The following is an 18,797-nucleotide window of genomic DNA, read 5'->3' on the forward strand; positions in this document are numbered from 1 at the left end:
ACTGGCAGGAAGTCCCGCCCCTGTCCGCTCACCTGTCACCAGAACCTTCACACGAGAGTAAGCTGGTGTTTATGTGTGTGTTTGACAGCAGTAGTGGTTCAATGTTTTACTGCCGCGTCAACTGAAAACTACACAACACCTCAATATTTACTCTAAAACACAGTCAGGGAGAGGAGTGAATGTTGTACTCTGCTGCCCTCATGTGGTGTGAATGAGTACTGCAAGTTAACGCCACTGACCTGAGTAGGTGTTCATGTGATGAGTGTGTTTGTTTGTGTGTGTCAGTCCATCCAGTCGTCGGTCAGTCAGGCCGAGCTCCTCTCACAGCTCGTCGCCCTCCTCCGACTCAGATGACCCCGATGACAGCTACGTCGCCATGAGGACCTCCGGCCTCAGTTTCAGTGCTGGGAGCAGGTAAGACTTTTTCCCCCCTTCAGATTTTCTTCTTTTCCTCTGTCCTTCCTTCCTTTCTTCTTTATGTACTCCCTCCCATTTATCATGTTCCCTTTGCTCCATCTTTATTTCATTTCTCACCTTCTCTCAGATCTTATTCATTTTAGTGTCGCTGCCTCTTTCCCTCTTCCTCTGTTTCCTCTGTTTTTATTGAAAGAATCAAAAATCGTTATTTTTAAAATAACAAAGTCATAAGTGACAATGTGATAATGTGAGCTTAACACCACATAGCCAGTGAACCTAGTGAAGCATTAGCAGCTAAATATTTGAGGAGTTGGTGAAGAAAAACAGAGCTAAAAGAAGAATACTTATTGGATATACACTCAACGGGTGAACACAAACAAGACTCCAAATAAATAATAATAATGTTGGTCTGTAACTGCTGGAGGTGCAAATAAGCAGCTGGTTGATGATGATATCAGTGTTGTGTCAACTTTTAACTTCTCTTTCTACTGTCTTTAACTTCTAAAAGTATTGTACATTTCCCTCCCTATGCTGATAAACTTCTTTCCTCCTGTCTTCATCTCCTATTTTCTATTTGTATCTAATTAATTAAAATCTGCCTGTGTGCGTTTGTGTGTGTGTAGTCTCTGAGGCTTATGCTGCACCGGGCCTCAGAGGGCGGAGTCAGTAGCCCTTTGCTACGGCGAGCCAGAGGTGACAAACAGGTAGAGTACCTGGACCTCGATCTCCACACTGGGCGATCAACACCAACAAGACAGGTAACACTGCTCTCTCTCTCTCTCTCTCATATGTGCTATCCTGTATGTCTGTATGGATTATTTTGATATCATTTTCTAGTAGTTGCCACTACGGGGGGCACCGGAGTCACCACTGTTTTTTCCCATACTTATGTGACTCATAAAAACCATGTAAACACTGTCTTTATCTGTTGTGTACTTAATATTTTGCTTCACTTAAAATGTGTTTTTTTTATGCTTTTATACATTTATAGATTTGTACAATTTGTAATATTAGTATATCTGCTTTGCCCTTGGATGCATCTCTTTTTTTTTCCACAGTTTTCTTTTGAAACTCTCCTTGCAATGGATCAATACAAAAGTTAACAGAAGTGATAAATTTTTTTTTCCGTGTGTGTGTGTGTCTGTATGTGAATCCAGAAACGCTGTACGGCAGAAGGTGGAAGCGGCGGCAACAAGCAGGCTGAAGGTGGCGAGGAGCGTCCACGGGGGTGAGCGTACACGAGTGGACTACGTGGTGGTGGACCCCAAGAGGACCAAGGCCCTGAGGAACACCAGGGAAGCGTGGCATGATGGGAGGATGTCACAGAGAAGGAGAAATGCTAGAAACCACGAACACACATGCACACTCACACACAGTTCAAAAACACTTCTTAAAACAGACATTACTCCCTTCATGAGAAGTAGTTAGACCTCTCATTCTATAGTAGAGGTAATCTATTTTCTGTCTTGGTGCCACTTTACAATAAAATGTAATTTTAAAGGGTTTATAAGTAAAGATTTTAAGGTTCAGAGGATACTTGTGGTTACATTCTGCATTTTGTTGCTGTCAGCAAAACCCATGGAAAAGCCACATGTTAATTTGTGGCTTTCAGTTTCAAGCCTGATGGTTCATACTGAAAACTTTGAAAGGGGTCACAGATATATAGTTTTATTCTTAAGCAAGCCTCAGAAATTTCCTATAACTGCCAGTAACTGTAGTTTTTAGTGTGTTACTCAAACAAGTGGAAGCAGTGTTTTTGTCAGGGACTATTTGCAGTGATGGAATAATCCACATTTTGTGCTGTAGTGAGTATTTGGGGCAGCAGAACAGTTTTATGTGGGATTGAGTTAAAATGAATTATAGTGTGTGTGTGTGTTCTGGGTAATGAAAAAAACATGTCAGCCCTTGGAAAAGTGATGTCTTTTTAATATTTTTTGGGCAGTACTTACATGGGTTAGTACATACATGGGATTTGTCTTTGCCTCGATCAACAGGTGTTTCTGCCGATTACACTCTCTGTCAGGCCTATTAGAGGATTTAATGACCATCAATGGAGCTATTTGTGAGTTCTGCTATCACTACGTAGCTAACATTAGCATCAACAGCTGTTTTTACTGCTTCAACCATTGCTTCATTTATAAAACAAAAGGTTATACTATGCCCTCTGAGCAGCACTATTTCTTCAGGGCAGTCTGGACGCTACAGTGAGTTGATATCAGAAAGTGATGAGACAGTCTGGCCGGACTGGCCATCAGTAAGAGAAAAGATACAGATAGAAGCAAGACAAGAGTTAACCTTTGCGTTAACAGCTCTCGGCAAGTAAAAGAACAAAGTTTGATGCTCTAGACTGGCAAGAAAACAGCTGTTAATGCTGACGTTGGCTATGTAGTGAAAGCAAAACTCACAAATAGCTTCTTTAATCAATGCTACAGTGACAACTTACACACCCTTTAGAAAACAAACAGAGTGGTGGCAGCCTCGTACTCGTCCCACCTCAGCTCCTCCCCCTCTAACAAAACTGGATTTTTCCCTTCTGTAAAACAACAGTAGACACTGTCAAGAGAAATCTGACAGCAACATAATAATAATCACATTTCTGTTTAGGTTGTTCTTTGTTGTCATGAATCAAAACAGTCATTCACTGATCTGTTATTTAACTATATATGGACAAGTGGTGTCATTGAGATCAAAATAGATCTTGATCAACATTTTAGAAATACTGACATCACTGGCTCCAGCAGAACTCCTCTTACCGAGGACCAGTCACTAACCAAACTCTTGTTTTATTAATTTTTGTTTTATTTTGTCAGACTCACAAACCTTCACACTTATTGGTCACTTCAGTGTTTTCTTTCCTGACATTGTTGCTCAAATGTTTTACCAAAATCTTCTTTGTGCTGGTGGAGAACACTAAATCCATTTTTATTTTAATCCAATCAATTGAAAACAAGCCTTTAACAACCAACCATGTTTAATATGAGTGTAACCAAGGAGTCTTCAAACTCTTCAAACCTCCCAAATTCCCAGAAATATTGCAAGGACATGACCTCAGTTTCCTCTGTGGCTTTGGTTTTTGACGATTGCTCAACGCCACAGTGACAACTTATAAACACTTTAGAAAAACATGCATTATTATAAAGTGGCATTATCTTTCGTATGAAGAACATATTGGTGAGATAGATCAATGCTTTTAAATTTCAAATCGCTGCAGTTATTTGGTGAAAAACAAAAAAACAGAGGTGTGAGAATAGTGGCTGTACAGTGTAATCAGATACTGTGAAACTGAAAGTCACAGATGACTCAAATACAGAAGCAGTGGGAAGTTCAGTTTGTCTCTTGCTCATCACTCATTTTTAAATGACTGTTATAGTCACGCACGGTGAGATTACACATTAGTACAGACTAGAACAGAGATGGAATTAAATGCATTACTTACATTTATCCAGCACTGTGAACATGATTGTACATCAACATAAAATCAGGTAACATTAGCTTCAATCCAGCTTCTTGGGAAGAATGTGGGATTGGAGAAATATGAAGTTGATCGACTAGACACACTGAGGTGTAAATTAGATTATTCCTTCCTCCTTTGTCTCTAAGAAATGTAGATATAAAAACTAAGATCACAGGCTCTGTAAATTTCTCCGTCAGGAATGAAAAACCATAAGAATATATTTCGAAAGAAGTAGAAATAGTTTTTATCTTTATTGAAGAAAAAGCCAAATCCACCAGGAGTCAACAGTTATCGCTAAATATTAGTCTGTGTTTTAGTCTCCCCAGCAGCAGAGCCTTGTTGTTTTAAACATCATGTTTCCTGCTGGAATAGTGAAAAACGTGGTGGACTGTGGGACGAATCAGATGTCCTGATGATTAACAAATCAGAATAATGTCATGTCACAGTTTTCCAGTGTAATCACCCTGCAGTGATGAAATCTGTTCACATGATGGATGTGATGTTACTGCTGAATTATTTCATTGATTCTGTGAGGGGGGAAATATGATTACAGTGTTGACTCTTCAGCAGTGAATAAATGAATTAACACCTCGCACTCTTTGTGGTTCTACTGTGGTTTTATTGCTTTGAAAACAAAGCTTATCAATCTTCTGACTGGAGCGCCGACAGTGTCATCCAACTTACTGAGCTGAAACACGGCCGAACAGTGTATATTACCCATAATCCCCGGCTTCTGCTCTCGCTGTCCCTGACTTCCAAGTCTTTTTAACTGATCTACAGGTTCAGAATTACTCTTGAAATTGTTGAGTCCAGCCAGACCTTTGCTGCATGTTATTCCCCTACTCTCTCTATTCACTGTCTTGTCCAAAAAAGCCTTAAACCTTAAAAAAAGATTTCAGACTCATCCTGACAATAACCTACAGTCTACACACCAGTGTCATTCACAAATTCCTCCTGTTTTCTCTTTAACTCTGTGTAATCAGCTACAGTAAACCGTAGGCTGGTTTAGAATGACAGGATCAGAGAGCACTGTTTTACTCACAGTCAAAGGTTGATGAGTGTTTTGAAAAGACAAGTTTCCTTGGTTGGAAAATAAAACGTTCAGTGTGAGTAGAGGTCAGAACAGCAACAGAAATGAATGCTTACATTACATTTATCCATATCACCATGAACACAGTTGTACAACAACATAAAATGGGAGAACGTTGGCTTCAATCCTGCCTCTGCACGTAGTACTGAGGTCTGAGTTAACCAAGTAGATTATTTTTTCCTCTAAAGCAGCTTTGATAAGAAATAAGAGAAGAGATGTAGAAATAAAAAACTAAAACCACATCAAGTCAGTGTGTTTGGAAGTACTCGAAATGTAACTTGCACTTCTTACTTACAATAACTTTATTTTAGTGACTTCATCATCTTTAATGACCATGTCCTGCACATTAAAGAATAATCACCTGTAACTGTTAATTAACATTCCACCCATAGCTCCACCTGCAGCAATAAAGACACTGTTGAGCTCACTGAGTGCTTTAAATATTTCAGACTCACCCTGACAGTTTACAACATCAGCTGCTACCTGAGCAGCAAACAATGAGGTGCTTAAAAGCATCAGAAGGGAGAGGCTTCTAGTGTGGGGTTCCCTCTCAGCTTGGTATTTTATTTGCATTTACCTTGTGTTGCTGTTGACATTGCAGTCACTGGGTGTTGAATCATTTTCCAAATCCAGATTTGATTGTTGTCAGCCCAAGACTTTGTAAATGTGTTTATGAGCTAATCAGTGGAGCACGGTAAAAACCCTTCATGTCTCATCTTAATGACTTCAGAATCCTGTGCTCAATCGTTTAGACTTTCCAAGACTGAAACTCTAACAGTCACAATATCCGTGAGGATGTGAACCAGTGTAGACTGGTTTTGAACTTCCCTCTTTTACAGTTCTAGACACAACTTGCAAGTTTTCGAGGTAAATGAGTACAACACTACAAATGTTTTCAAAGTGAAACAGTTGGAAATATAATATTTAATTGAGACTGAATATCTGGTTATCTATCAAACAGCAGTTGACATGTTTCAGTCTGGTTGACTTCTCTAACAAAAACACTGAGCACGTGTGATTTATACAACCAGGAGTGACGCGTGTTCTCTTCACTAGATATTTGTCTGGTAGTCTGTTAGGGGCAGTCATGTTTGTATAATGTTTTTGTTTTTGTCAGTGTTATGCTGTTAAGCGACTGTATCCAAGGGTTGGGACCATTATACCTTTCAGTATTTCCCCCTCTAGCACTATCTGATTATAAGCTGAGTCAGTGTGACTCTGCTGCTGCTGCGACTAACAGGAAGAACTGGAGAGGCCACGTAGAGGTTAAAAAAAAAAAAAACCCAATGCCTGAATTTCTGGTAAGAACTTTCGTAGATTTCTGCCTCACTCCGACTCGGGAACAGTTTATTTTGGTCTCTTGAGTTCCTCTGCAAAAGTGCTATGTGCTGCATGAGTTGCATGTTTCCGCCTTAATGAACAGATGAGTTAACGTACATTCACGCTCATACTAAACATACTGCAGGAATATGCATTAAATGGATTTGAATATATGAGTGGATATATAGATTCTGCATCAATGCCAATGTTTTTATTTTATATTTTCTCATTTTATCGATAAATAACTGGAAGATATTTTAAAGCTTTAGGATATGGATAGGATATATGAGATATTATTGCAGATTGTCTGACATCAGTTCTATGTAAATATATTGGAATCGACAAAATGTCATTTTGCTGAGCGGCAGTAATAAACTCTGTTTAACAAACATCGCAATGATTCAGAAGTTGATGATTTAAGGTAAAATAGTTGCAAAATGTTGCTTTAATTTCCCTGTATTTTTCATAACGTTTATTCTTTCCGCGTCGTTAGTTTATTATTTATACAGAACATCATTTTTTTCGGTGTTGTCTGCACGAGGGGAACTCCTGTCTGTTTCTCTCGCTCCAGTCTCGTCACAAGGGGGTTGTTCCGGTAAAAACAATCTCATTCACACGCGCAGGGTGGGCGGGACTTCTGCTACCTGCCCATGTATGGCTACATATTCACCTGGGAGTCCCCACGTCAGTCACAACATCTGATTGAGACAGATGCTGCAGCACGCGAAGGACAAATGCAGCACTATTCACGTGGGAATATACTGGAAAAGAAAAGGCTCATCTTGGAACTAGCAGAAGACTGTGCACATCTGCAGGAAAGTGATTTAGGAGGACTCAGTCTGCTGGTGAGGAATTATTTCTCATGTGTGAATATTATTTTTTCTTTTTCGCTGTAACAGTGAAGTGTGAGAAAAGTTGTGTGTATGTCTGTGGAAATGAATCCATGCTAAAGGGTGTGCAGGGTGGACTGATGCATGACTCTGACCCACTGCATAAATCACAAGATTCCACCTGAGTAACTGCTATGTCGACAGAGTGTGCTGAAAGAATGACAGTAAATACCAGCGCTGTCATTACTGAATGCTCTCTGCTTTCTATTCTGTGGAAATTCTTTGCAGCTGCCATCATGCGTTCATGTTTTCTTCTCACAGGAAGACGATGATGTGCAGGAATCTACTGCTCCTCACCCTGTCCTCCTTTGTCTGTGGTGAGTTTACACCTTTAGTTCATTTTACATAAAGAAAATGTAAATATTATTCTCACTTCAAAGGAGTCATGCTTTCTGATATTTGGACTTTAGGTAGTTACATCCTCCAAACCAGTGGCAGTCAATCAGTGCAGACTGAAATATCTCAACTTCTGTTGGATGGATTGTTAAGTCAAAGTCCATTTTTATTTATATAGCACAAAATCACAACAGAAGTTTTCTCAATGCACTTCTCATATAGAGCAGGTCTAGACCATACTCTTTAGAATATTTACAAAGAGAGACCCAATATCTTCCACCATGAGCAGCACAAGGCAACACTGGCAAGGAAAAACTTCCTTTTAAGAGGCAGAAACCACGAGCAGCATGTTAGCATGCTAGCATTAGCATTTAGTTCAAAGCAACCCTAAGTTGGCTCTTGCCCTTTGTTTTGCATAGGGTAATGTCCCTTTTCCTCGAAAGGTCGCAGTCATCGCACCGTCCATACGGCCCTCAAAATGGAGGGATTTCAGGTGCAGACTGGTGTCCAGTTCTCTAGATAAAGATTTGAACTCTTACCCCTTGTTGATCCATTCTGAAAGGCCACTACCAGGGTTGGGTCAAAGGGAAATTGGAACTGATCTTAAATCAGTGATTATCAAGTAGCAATATGATTTAGTTATACCCTAAAGACAGTTAAATCCTTTAATGTGCACACTTAATCAGCACTGGAATGACTTCCGTAGGTAGATGTGAAATACGATGATCATTGTGAGTCATATTGTTATTTATGACTCACTGTACTCTGAGTACACCCAGCAGCATGAACTTTCTGTTTCTCTGCATCAAGTCTCAATGAATTACACCGTGATTTAAGTTTCTGTTTGCCTGTGATACAACATTTAGAGCATCAGTGAACTCTAACCTACGTCCTATCTCCCTCTCCTTTCCACAGGTATGTTTTCGCCTCAAAGCACAGGACTACACCGTCACGCAGTGGAAAATAACAACATCACAGTGGAATGGCGCTTCTCGTCTGAAGCTGACATTTCAGTCGCCTCACTTAAGATCCACTGTTTGCTGTTTCCTGAGCTAAAGGTTTTTTATCATATGGACAGCAGTGTTAATGAATCTCAGGACGAGCAGTTTATGGGACGGGTGCACTGTGACAAAGACGCTCTCAGTACAGGACGAGTCAGACTCCATCTGTCCAGAGTCAGGACTAACGACTCGGGTCGCTACCTCTGCAGGATGGCCACTGAATTTGGCAAGAAGGTCAAAGCTTTCTCACTCAACATCACTGGTGAGTTGACAGAGGTTGGTACATGTACCTGCTCATATATTCAGCAGTTTGTCTGATGCTTGTTGCCATATTTAGTTGCTTTAGTTCATATTGAAGACAGAAATCTTTACATGAATATTTAAAGAATTAATAAAACAAAAAGGAGGAAATAGTGCATTTGTTGTGGGATTGTTTTCAGGAACCTGCACAATCAGGAAATTTAGTGGAACTTAGCTTTGAATAGACTGACATTCATTTTAATGTCTGTCTCTAATACTGACTTTATTTGAAATGTGTTTTTGCTTGGTAGACCTATCTTATCCATCACACGTGTTTTCATCTTCAGATGAATCAGATACACTTTTTATGTCTTTTACAGCAGCTGTTGATGAGCCCAAACTGCTAACCCCGAAACCAAATCCAACACCAGCAGGCAGAGGAAGATTCTGCCTTTATGTTGGACTGGGACTGGCAGCAGTGGCAGCTGGACTGTTGTACTTTGTGCAGTGGCACCTACTGTGAATAAAAACATTTCAGATTTCTTGCTTTCTGAAACTCTGCTGCCCCCTGCTGCTCTGAAGAGAAATCCACCAGCTGGAAGCCTCAGGACAGGACTGGTTCTCCTGTTAAAGAATCTACAGCAGCTGTAGATTGTAGCATTTTCAAGTGATGGAGGGAAATCAAAAACCTGATGGTTCTCTACCTCTGACCTAATGCTACTAAAACCTAATCAGCTCATCTTTGAGTCCAAAAGAACATTTGTGCCAAATTTGAAGAAAATCCCCCAAGGCGTTACTGAATTATCATGTTCACGTGAATGGGACAGTTGAATGGACAACCTGAAAACATAATGCCTCTTGTCACGGCTGTTGTACAGTAATGACTATTACTGCAGACAGCCGCATTTTGTGTTATGTTTATTAGCATAAATGTAGCTAACATGTCAAGCCCTGATACATATGTGAATATACTTTTATACTTTTTCTTATGTTTTTTTTTAATGTATTTATAAATAAATCCAAAAACCAATGGAAAAATCCAATTGCCTTTTTGTCGAGGGAACCAGGGTGATGCTAACTTCCGGGCTGGCCTACAAAGATACGTCATCCCGGCACCACTCTGTAGAGAGTTTTCGGAGTTTGGTCCTTGCGCACTTACCGTAGTTGATGATGTCATACTTCCTCAAGAGTCGTCGTCATTCGCGCATTTTCCATGTGCAGCAGTAGTGAATGTATGGCGTGTGCGTTCATGCACAAACGTGAGTTAAACCCCGTCTTTGCTAACAGTAGACTCAGCATATTATTGGCATAAATATTATCTGTTTTAATATGAGTCCAGAAATCGTTCCTTTGAGTGTTTTATGTTTACATTTGCCATGTACATGGCTCAGAACATAGGGGTATGGTCGAGTATTTCTTGCCAATGTATCTCACTCCCCTGAGGTTTTCAGGGGTATCATTTTTTGGAATATGTCTAACATTGAATGTTTTGTAACGTTTGGTGATTCATTCATGATGTTCTACACCTGTCCTTTGTTTGTTAGTTCCGCCATGTGGCCGTTTTCAGTACTGCAGTTGCGCGGTTTGGAGGCCAGGGGGCTCTGTTGACCACAGGGTTGTTCATTCTGGTCAGAAGTTGAGCTGTAGTTTATTCCTATTGATCATGAGTTAGACAACACTATTTTCTTATATGTAAAACTCGAAATACTTAGATTTAATTAGAGTTAACTAGACTCTCTTTAGAATCACACAGGTCTTGTATTTGTTTTGCTTTTTCCTTGTGTATATGGCCAGCTTTGATTGTAAGAGCATTTTGACATTTGCCAAATGTATGTTTGGAAATTTATTTTTTCGGTATGTTGATGGATTTAAGGTGAATATAATTAAATAAAGATGAAGTTTAAAGCGGAAAAGTTTTCATCATAGTGATGGGGCATTTTAACACCTTTAATACATTTGAAATGATTAGCTAAACCTGCTTCTGTTAAATGTTTTATGACTTCGTGTAAGCTACATTGTCCCCTTGGAGGTCGATTGAAAACTGCTGATTTTACTGCAAACTGTACTTTAACTTTAACAAAATGGCAGCATGTTGCACAGTAGTTTCATTTTGTTTCCTCTGTTCATGTGATACAGCCGACTGAGCTGAACAGTGAATCACCTCTTGTCTGTGTCTTTTCATTTATGTGCCCTTTAAGGCAATGGTATTTTTTAAAGTTCATTATTGCTGTTGAACAGAGAAGAGTCATATCCACTTCACTCATGTGAATATGGAATTATTTATTTACAAGTAGTACATTAGGAAAGACAGTTTATTGGTCATATAATTAAGATACAATAGTATCACATTTTTATTAAATAATGACTCCACACTGATGATTGATTAAAACTGATTGGAGAAGAACGGAGTGAACAGTGACTGAACAGACTTAATGATTCCTCTGAGTAGAGGGAGGGGTAGTTCCAGTCTGCAGCCTCCTCATTGGATGCCACAGATTCTTTCTCTTAACCAAGGTGCACAAAGCAAACCACAACAAAGCAAAGAATTGATATGAAGGCCAGTCCCAAGTTGTACCTAATCTTTTTCCACTTGTCTGCTGTTGGTCTCACAGTTGGTCTCAGTTGGTCTCACCACAGGTGATCTCTTAGGTTTGGGCTTATCAGCTGCTGTGAAGGAAATAAAAATACCTGATACTTCAAGTCTAAAACGAAAATGTGGACAATGTAAGCTTGAATGTTTATCTCCATGTGCACCTTATTCTGTGTTGTATTCAAAATGTCAGTCTTAGTAAATAATACTCAATAATCAACTTAACCAGTGATGCTGAGTTGACATTTCTCAGAGCTCCCACCATACTTTGTCCTCACTTCACACAGGTACAGACCTGAGTCTTCAGTCCTGAGTATCAGCTGGTTAATTATTCTGAACTGACTCAGGATCAGCAGGAGATCAGTGGATAAAAAGACATGAACAAATCCCGAGGAGGTAGAAAAACTGATGTTGTTTTAGCGTCTAAGACTAAATTGAGACTTGGTACAAACTGTTGTTTACATGAGACGTGTTTGTTGACTCAGCAGTAAATGCTCTGATAGAAACAGTTAAAGTCAAACTGTGTCTCTGAAACTTCCAAACATAAACCTGTCGTTTCAGAAACAAACATGTAAACTGGGTCTGATCAGCTGTTCAGTCTTGATCTGGGGTTTCACCAAACTTTCACTTTCACTTTGAGTCACTGACGTTACTGACGTCGCCTCACGCCACTGTCACGCGCAGAGCAGGTTATTACAGGTTAAAGTGAGACGCTTCCTCATTAGAAACAGAGTCTGTGGAGGTGAAGCTGTTCGTTCGCTCCTTCAGTTGATTTAATAAAATAACTGATGTCAACATAAAGTGGAAGATCCCGCTGATCCTCCAACAAGTGAGTAACTACAGACTGATCTGCTGTCAGTGTTTGAGCTGTTTATATCCAACACACGGACACACAAACAAACAGCTGCGTCAGCTGTGTGCTGTGTGTTTGTGTGCTTTTAGACAAAGAATAAAACTGTCACCAGACTATTTACATTGAATAATTCACTAACAGTAAATTGAGCAGCTCCCTGCTTAAAACAACAAGTCATTGAAACATAACGTGAGACTTATTGTTTATTTACTTCCTCTCTCCTGCATTTATTTCTACCTGTGACGCAGATTTTTAATCGCTGTTGACTCCGATAATAAAACTGATTAAAACCAGAACATTTTCAGATTCACTCCTTCATCTCATGACTTAAATTAAACCTTTACATTCTCTAAGTGTTTTTTTTATTTGTTTCTTTGTTTCCAGGCGCATTTTGATCGTTGAGTTTTAATCGATCATAGAAACGTTCTGCACAGAGGGAAAAGTACCTGCTGAGGTTTTTTTTCCTGTGTATAGAAGGAAATGAAGCTACAGCAGTGAAATCAGTCTGAACACAGGCTGTTAGTGCAGGAGTTTATAAACAATCAGACTTCAAACAGGTTTATTCACATTTAATCAACTGAACAATACATTTATTGTTAATTATCATTATTTTTTAACCAAATCACTGAAACAAATTGAGTCTGAAGAACTAAATCTTGATGACCTGAGCTGTGGTCACATGACCAACATTGTGTGTGTTGTTCTGGTTCAGTTTATCTGGTGTTGATGTGAACTGAAGATTGTGTTTCCTCTCCAGGTCTGTCTGACTGCGATGAACCCAGGAAGCTGCTCAGCAGGAAAACTTTGTCTTCACCTGCTCGAACATGTTCCTGCACCTGGAGAAGAGTTTGTGGATCCTAATGACTGACAGAAGATACAGACTCAGGGACAGGTCAGAGACTTCAGTCTGGTTTATGAAAGGTTTGATTATCTTCTGTCAACTTTAACCGTCCTCTAATAAAACCTGTTTCCTCACAGGGAGAAGATTATCTGGATCGTTGTTCTCCTCAGCCTCACCTCCTCTGTCCGTGGTCAGTAGAGCTGCAACTAGCAATGATTTCATTATCAATTGATTTGTTGATCAGTGAAAAATCTTCCCCTGAGTCCAAAGTGACGTCTGTAAACGTCTTGTTTAATTGACCAAAACTGAAAAATATTTCATCCACTGTTTCTAAATTCCAAAGAAAATCTGCAGAAATGAGAAGCTGGAACCAGAAAATATTTGGCACCAACTCATAAAAAATGACTGAAACCATCAATCACGTGTTAAAATAGTTGATGATTGCAGCTGACACTGTAAATTTGAGCCATTCTCAGTTCAGAAGGTTACATAATGTCCCCCTCTCTCCTCTACAGGGATATTTAAGAGAAAGACCTTCTATCAGGCTGAGGAGAACGATAACGTCACCATCAGATGGGACGTTCACACCAAAACCGACATGTCTCTCACCAACTTAGTTTGTGTTTTCCAGTCAGATATTCAGAAGGGTTTCTATCAGATGATAAACGGGGCTGAGGTCCCAGAGTCTCAGCACCAGCAGTTTGCAGGACGGGTCCACTGTGATAGAGATGGTCTTAGAGAGGGACAGATCAGACTCCACGTGTCCGGGATCACAGCCGAAGACTCGGGGAGGTACTGGTGTGACCTGGCTGTGAATTATGACAGGACCATGAATCGATGGGTGCTCAGGGCCTCAGGTGAGTGGACTGGACTTGTAGTACCACCTGCAGGACTGGATTGGAGCCACAAAACTAACTCATGTTTCCGTCCTCAGAAATGTTTGTTCTGAACGTGAGTCGGACCTCTGGAGGAGACAATGCACCAAAGACTGAACCGCCAAGTCATGGAGGTGAGATGAGGGGCTGTTACCTTGGTAACCAGTGTATTGACCTTGCTGAAGGTTCATTAAAGTTCACCATCACTGACTGGATGTGCTGTATCTGTACTGTATACTCAAACACTGGTGTGCTGTCTCCATGCAGGTTCCCGAAACCCAAAAGGAAACCCAGTTAAGGAACAGGTTTTTCTGGCTGTTTTTATCCTGTTTCAAACTGTAACAGTCGTGGCAGCTTTTGTAAAATTACTCAAAACCCCACAACGGAAAGGTATTTCTACTTTCTTGATTTGAATTTTAACTAGGGCTGTCAAAGTTGACGTGATGATAATGCGCTAACGCAACTTCCTTCTTCCGTTTCTTGTTGATAAGACTATTAAAAACGTGTATAATATCGCTTTAAGGTACATTTAGAACAGATAAAAAAAAGTGTGTGATTAATTTGCGATTAACGTGTTTTAACTATTGACAATCATGCAATTAGTAGTGATGAAATACTTTTTAACTTTAAATGTGTCTGTGTTTCATCTCCACTGACTGTTGTCTTCTATCAATCATACAGATCAAAACCAAGATGAAACTTGTGGCACCGAGTCCTCGACTGTTCAGCAAAGAGATGAAGTTAATGTCGACATTCCTGACCACTCCAGTCGTGAATAAACATGAAGGGAATTATGGGATGGAGGGACAACCCTGCTTCACCTCCTCTCTGTCCAGGTCCTGTCCATTAAATCCTGCCTTGATCAGAGAGTTTGCAGAGTTTGTACAGTTGTTTATTTTCTTTCTTAATCAGTTAAACAGCAGCTTTACCATGAAACATCAGCTTCACTTGTTCACTCTGATGTACAGACTTCAAACAGCTAACAAGTCGATCACTGCACTGAAACAAGCTGCTGATCTATAAAGTTTGTACATATTGTGTCTATTTCAGACATTTAATAATGTATATATGTAGATTATTTTATATATATTAAAATATATATTTTTACATGTAATTCATATTGTATTAATATGTATTTCATACATGTAATACTAGCAATACATGTCTTGTTTATAATTTGTATATATTGTTCTGTTTATATCTTGTTTTGTACTTTCTCAATATTGATGCCTTTTTATATTTTGATGCTGTAAGTGAAAATTCCCTCCTGTACCACTAATAAAGTGCTATCATATCGTATATTATATATAAGTGTGTTTGTGTCTGCAGCCTCTTGAAACTGAGTCAGAGCGGTCAGACCGTCCATCAGTGGACATCAGGTCTCAACATGTGTCACAGTTAATGCAGCTCAAAGTGCAAACTGGTTTTAAAACGATCCACTGTGTCATGACTGAAACATCACTTTTACACAGAGACAACGACCTTAAACTCTCCATTTATTTATTTACATTTTATATGAACTTTATGCTTTTAAACTATACTTTCCTGTCTCCTCTCCACTGTCCTGTCAATAACGCAAGCAGTGAAAAGCCCAAAAAAAATAAGGGAGAGGCTGCCCCCCCCCCCCCCTCCGCCTTCCTGGATGGATGTGGATTTGGATGTGGGGTGGACAGAGTCTCAGCTAGACTACAACATTGTCCGAGATCCATACATGCCTCCTAGAGAGGAAATGTACGGAATCTCACAAATGATTATTCCTCCTTCCTCAGTGATGTCTTCCTGATGTGAAGGGGAGGAAAATGAACCAGGAGAGCTCACCTGCTTCTGTCACCGTTGGTAAGTTTTATGTTAATTTTGTTATCCGGTTAAAATCATCAGTGTTTTATTTTAATGGTCCTTTTAAGGTCCTGCGTGAGTCAGCTGGTTTCTGGCTGCAGCTCTGCTCTGGTTCAGCTCAATCATTTTTGTCTCTCTTTCACTAAACCTGCTTGTTGTGGAGCTTTCGCTTTGTTTCTTTAACCTCTGTAATTTTTATTTCAGTCTGCTGCTGAGCACTGAGGATAGTCACTGACATAATATGATGGCGACAGTGAGAAGATGCTGATTCATTGTTAAAAATCACGACGCGATCTTTTCTAAATAACGGAGCTCCGCTCGCTCCTATTTCCCATCGTTATTATCAACAACAGTTACACAGTGAAGTCAAACACGTTATTAATTCAGCGTCACACTGTAAAACATGAGACCATCCAGATCACAGCAGCGTTATATCAGAGCTCCTTCTTCTTCATTCAGTTCAAGGAGACATTAACATATTCACTGATGATTCTTTGTTACTGTGAGATGTTCACTGACATCTGACAACAACATAACATACAGCGGAGAATCTGTTCTGTAGAACTGGAACACTGGTGGAGTGAAGAGTTTGTCTTCTGGTGACATCTTGTGGTGGAAATACGTCACTGCAGCTTAGAGTTTCTGTTCATTATAACTGTTTGATGTCTTCTAGAGGATAAAACCAACTTTACATGACTGTAACTTTGATGTCATGTGTTTGTGTCTCTTCAGCTCTGTCTCCTCTCACAGGGAGAAGATGATCTGCTGGATCCTGCTGCTCATCAAACTGACCTCCTGTGTCTGTGGTTAGTTTCCTCCTTCACTTTATTCTCCACTAACTAATCACTAATCAATAATACAAGTCCTCAGTTTGTCTGCTCCTCACTTTCCCTCTCTGTCTCCTCAGCAGGAACATTTGTAGTGAATGTGACACAGACCTCCTATCAGGCAGAGGAGAACCACCACATCACACTGGACTGGACCTTCACCACCACAACTCACCGCTCTCTAGACTCTGTTTCTATCCTCTGTGAACTGATCCTTGATCAGAAAACCTCAGTCCTGTTTCATCTCCACGAGGGTGTTGAAGTCTCAGAGTCTCAGGATGAACAGTTTTCAGGACGAGTCCACTTTGACAAAGACGTCCTCAGAGAAGGACGAATCAGACTTCATGTGTCCAGACTCAGGACTGAGGACTCAGGTCTGTACCTGTGTGAGGTGAAGACAAATTATGGTTCAAGCTCTGACAAATGTCGACTCAACGTCACTGGTGAGTTGATTCAGTAGAACTCAGTATTATTTTTATATGTGATGATGTCACAGAAACAAAAGGGGATCCTCAAAATTACTAAAATTTCTGCCCCAAGTTTCATGACAACCTGTCAGATAGAGTTAACTTTTATCAACACAGTTTTTCACAAGTCTTTAGGATTGTATTTAGTCTTTCTTTTCCATTTAGAAAGATTCTACCTGCGTACCGGTGTAATATTTTCACTTCAGACAAATCTCTCTGTCCTTTCCAGCAGCTGTTGATCAGTCTGAATCTCAGAGACCAACTGAGAGACCAGAACCAGAGAGTCGAGGAAGGATCGACCTCTACGTTGGACTGGGACTGACAGCAGCAGGAGTGGCAGCAGCAGCTGCTGTAGCTGTACTGGTCAGACTCTGCTCTGCTTCAAGGCGATCCATTAAATCTGCTGATTAGAAACTGAAAGTCTATAAAGTGAAGTTTAACATCTCTGCAACAAAATGATAAGAGAACTGCACTATCGTTACTATTTTAATCCTACATATGCCGAGACACATTTACCTTTCCTCATCAAATGTGTAAAATATGTAATGAATGTAACAGATTAGAAAGAACTATGAATGGCTTTGTGTTTTATCTGAAAAATGTGTTTAAAATCTTTGCCTCATAATGTGTGATTAGTGGCAACTTGGCTAATCAGAAACACAGTGGAGTGTAATGAGTTCACCTGTTTGATATATTTGATGAGGAAAAGAAAACTTGATTGTGGACGAGAATGAACTTGTTTCTTGGAACACTGAAGGTCTAATGTAAGTTTCAGTGTCTGTTGAACTCTGTCTTTACTGTCCCAATAAAAACATTTACATTTATCTAAATGTATCAAAGAGTTAAACATTGTGTGTCCTCACATGGTTTCATGTCTAAGAGTATTTGTCAAACCTGGAACCTTCACAGTGTGGACTGGTCTGGAAGGTGTGTGAGGATCTAGTGAACACAGAGTCAAAGTGAAACTGAATAAAGAACACGTGACTTTCACGGATGTGGGAGGGGCTTGCACAGATGGAGGAGGCGGTGCAGGAGGAAACGACCTGAGGAATGAGGAAACGCTCAGCGACTGTTGTTCACCAATAACCAGGATGTGTTATCCAGCATTTCTGCCACTTCTTTCACTTCACAAACTGACTGACATTTACCTCTCAGTACAGTACACACTTGTAGAAACTCAACCCTCATATTCTACAGAATATCCACTCATTCAGTTTGCTCTGGTGACTGTTTGTATTTTCGTGAGTGACGCAGCTTTCTCTGGATGGAGATCACAGTCCTGTTAGTGTGTCTGAACAAAAAGCTCCACAGTGTTTAGAAGTTTAGTGTTTTACACCAGGCTGACAGCTCTGGAGAGGAAGTAGTCTGATGGAGGTTCTGCCAATGATTTAAAGCAGCACTTTTCAGGGCGGCACGGTGGTGCAGTGGTTCGTACCGTCGCCTCACAGCAGGAGAGTTCCGGGTTGTTCTCTGTGTTGCAGTTTACATGTTCTCTCTGTGGGTTCTCTACAGGTCCAAACACATGCAGGTGAATCAACTGGTGACTCTAAATTACCTGTAGGTGTGAGTGTGGGTGTGACTGTTTGTTTGTCTCTCTGTGTTGGTCCTCCATCTGTACAGGCTGAATCCCGCCTGTCGCCCAGTGACAGCTGGGACAGACTCCAGTCCCCGCGCCCCTTAACACAATAAGTGGTTTAGATAATGGATGGATGGATATTTCACACAGTTAGAGCTCAGTGTTGGAACAGGAAGCTTTTAAT

At 40.2% G+C, this 18,797-nt stretch overlaps 2 protein-coding genes and 1 long non-coding RNA gene across 5 annotated transcripts; 2 read left to right on the top strand and 1 right to left on the bottom strand.

Moving 5' to 3' along the window:
- Positions 1–9,919: 9,919 nt before the first annotated feature.
- LOC108891067 (uncharacterized) lies at positions 9,920–15,206 on the top strand. 2 transcript variants are annotated; one of them, XM_018688193.1, is made up of 7 exons: positions 9,920–10,007; positions 12,949–13,083; positions 13,170–13,222; positions 13,548–13,889; positions 13,967–14,041; positions 14,175–14,297; positions 14,589–15,206. In XM_018688193.1, the coding sequence occupies exons 2-7, from the start codon at positions 13,016–13,018 to the stop codon at positions 14,684–14,686; spliced, it is 759 nt and encodes a 252-aa protein (XP_018543709.1). In that variant the 5' UTR covers positions 9,920–10,007; positions 12,949–13,015; the 3' UTR covers positions 14,687–15,206. The 2 variants fall into 2 exon arrangements, with proteins under 2 accessions (XP_018543709.1, XP_018543708.1); XM_018688192.2 differs by lacking the exon at positions 9,920–10,007 and adding an exon at positions 12,017–12,167.
- On the bottom strand, positions 11,009–11,938 carry LOC108891069 (uncharacterized). The gene is made up of 2 exons (XR_001962235.2): positions 11,565–11,938; positions 11,009–11,415 (listed from the first exon to the last, which is right to left on the bottom strand). It is a non-coding gene; the product is annotated as an uncharacterized LOC108891069 (long non-coding RNA).
- Positions 15,207–15,546: 340 nt separating the features above from the next.
- Positions 15,547–17,861, top strand: LOC108891064 (coxsackievirus and adenovirus receptor homolog). 2 transcript variants are annotated; one of them, XM_018688188.2, is made up of 4 exons: positions 15,547–15,743; positions 16,476–16,549; positions 16,651–17,013; positions 17,267–17,861. In XM_018688188.2, exons 2-4 carry the CDS (start codon positions 16,501–16,503, stop codon positions 17,446–17,448), a joined length of 594 nt encoding a protein of 197 aa, XP_018543704.1. In that variant the 5' UTR covers positions 15,547–15,743; positions 16,476–16,500; the 3' UTR covers positions 17,449–17,861. The 2 variants fall into 2 exon arrangements, with proteins under 2 accessions (XP_018543704.1, XP_018543705.1); XM_018688189.2 differs by having other exon boundaries at positions 17,270–17,861.
- Positions 17,862–18,797: the final 936 nt, after the last annotated feature.

The sequence above is a fragment of the Lates calcarifer genome, unplaced genomic scaffold (assembly GCF_001640805.2).
Source record: "Lates calcarifer isolate ASB-BC8 unplaced genomic scaffold, TLL_Latcal_v3 _unitig_1868_quiver_957, whole genome shotgun sequence".
Lineage (NCBI taxonomy): Eukaryota > Metazoa > Chordata > Actinopteri > Centropomidae > Lates > Lates calcarifer.

What these genes read in the sequence shown, in the direction of transcription:
- LOC108891067 (XM_018688193.1), top strand. Translation starts at nt 13,016, where the DNA reads ATGTTCCTGCACCTGGAGAAGAGTTTGTGGATCCTAATGACTGACAGA. An exon ending in AGATACAGACTCAGGGACAG is followed by an intron (nt 13,084 to 13,169) that starts GTCAGAGACTTC and finishes GTTTCCTCACAG; the next exon opens with GGAGAAGATTATCTGGATCG. An exon ending in CAAAACCCCACAACGGAAAG is followed by an intron (nt 14,298 to 14,588) that starts GTATTTCTACTT and finishes TCAATCATACAG; the next exon opens with ATCAAAACCAAGATGAAACT.
- LOC108891064 (XM_018688188.2), top strand. Translation starts at nt 16,501, where the DNA reads ATGATCTGCTGGATCCTGCTGCTCATCAAACTGACCTCCTGTGTCTGT. An exon ending in ACTGACCTCCTGTGTCTGTG is followed by an intron (nt 16,550 to 16,650) that starts GTTAGTTTCCTC and finishes CTGTCTCCTCAG; the next exon opens with CAGGAACATTTGTAGTGAAT. An exon ending in ATGTCGACTCAACGTCACTG is followed by an intron (nt 17,014 to 17,266) that starts GTGAGTTGATTC and finishes TGTCCTTTCCAG; the next exon opens with CAGCTGTTGATCAGTCTGAA.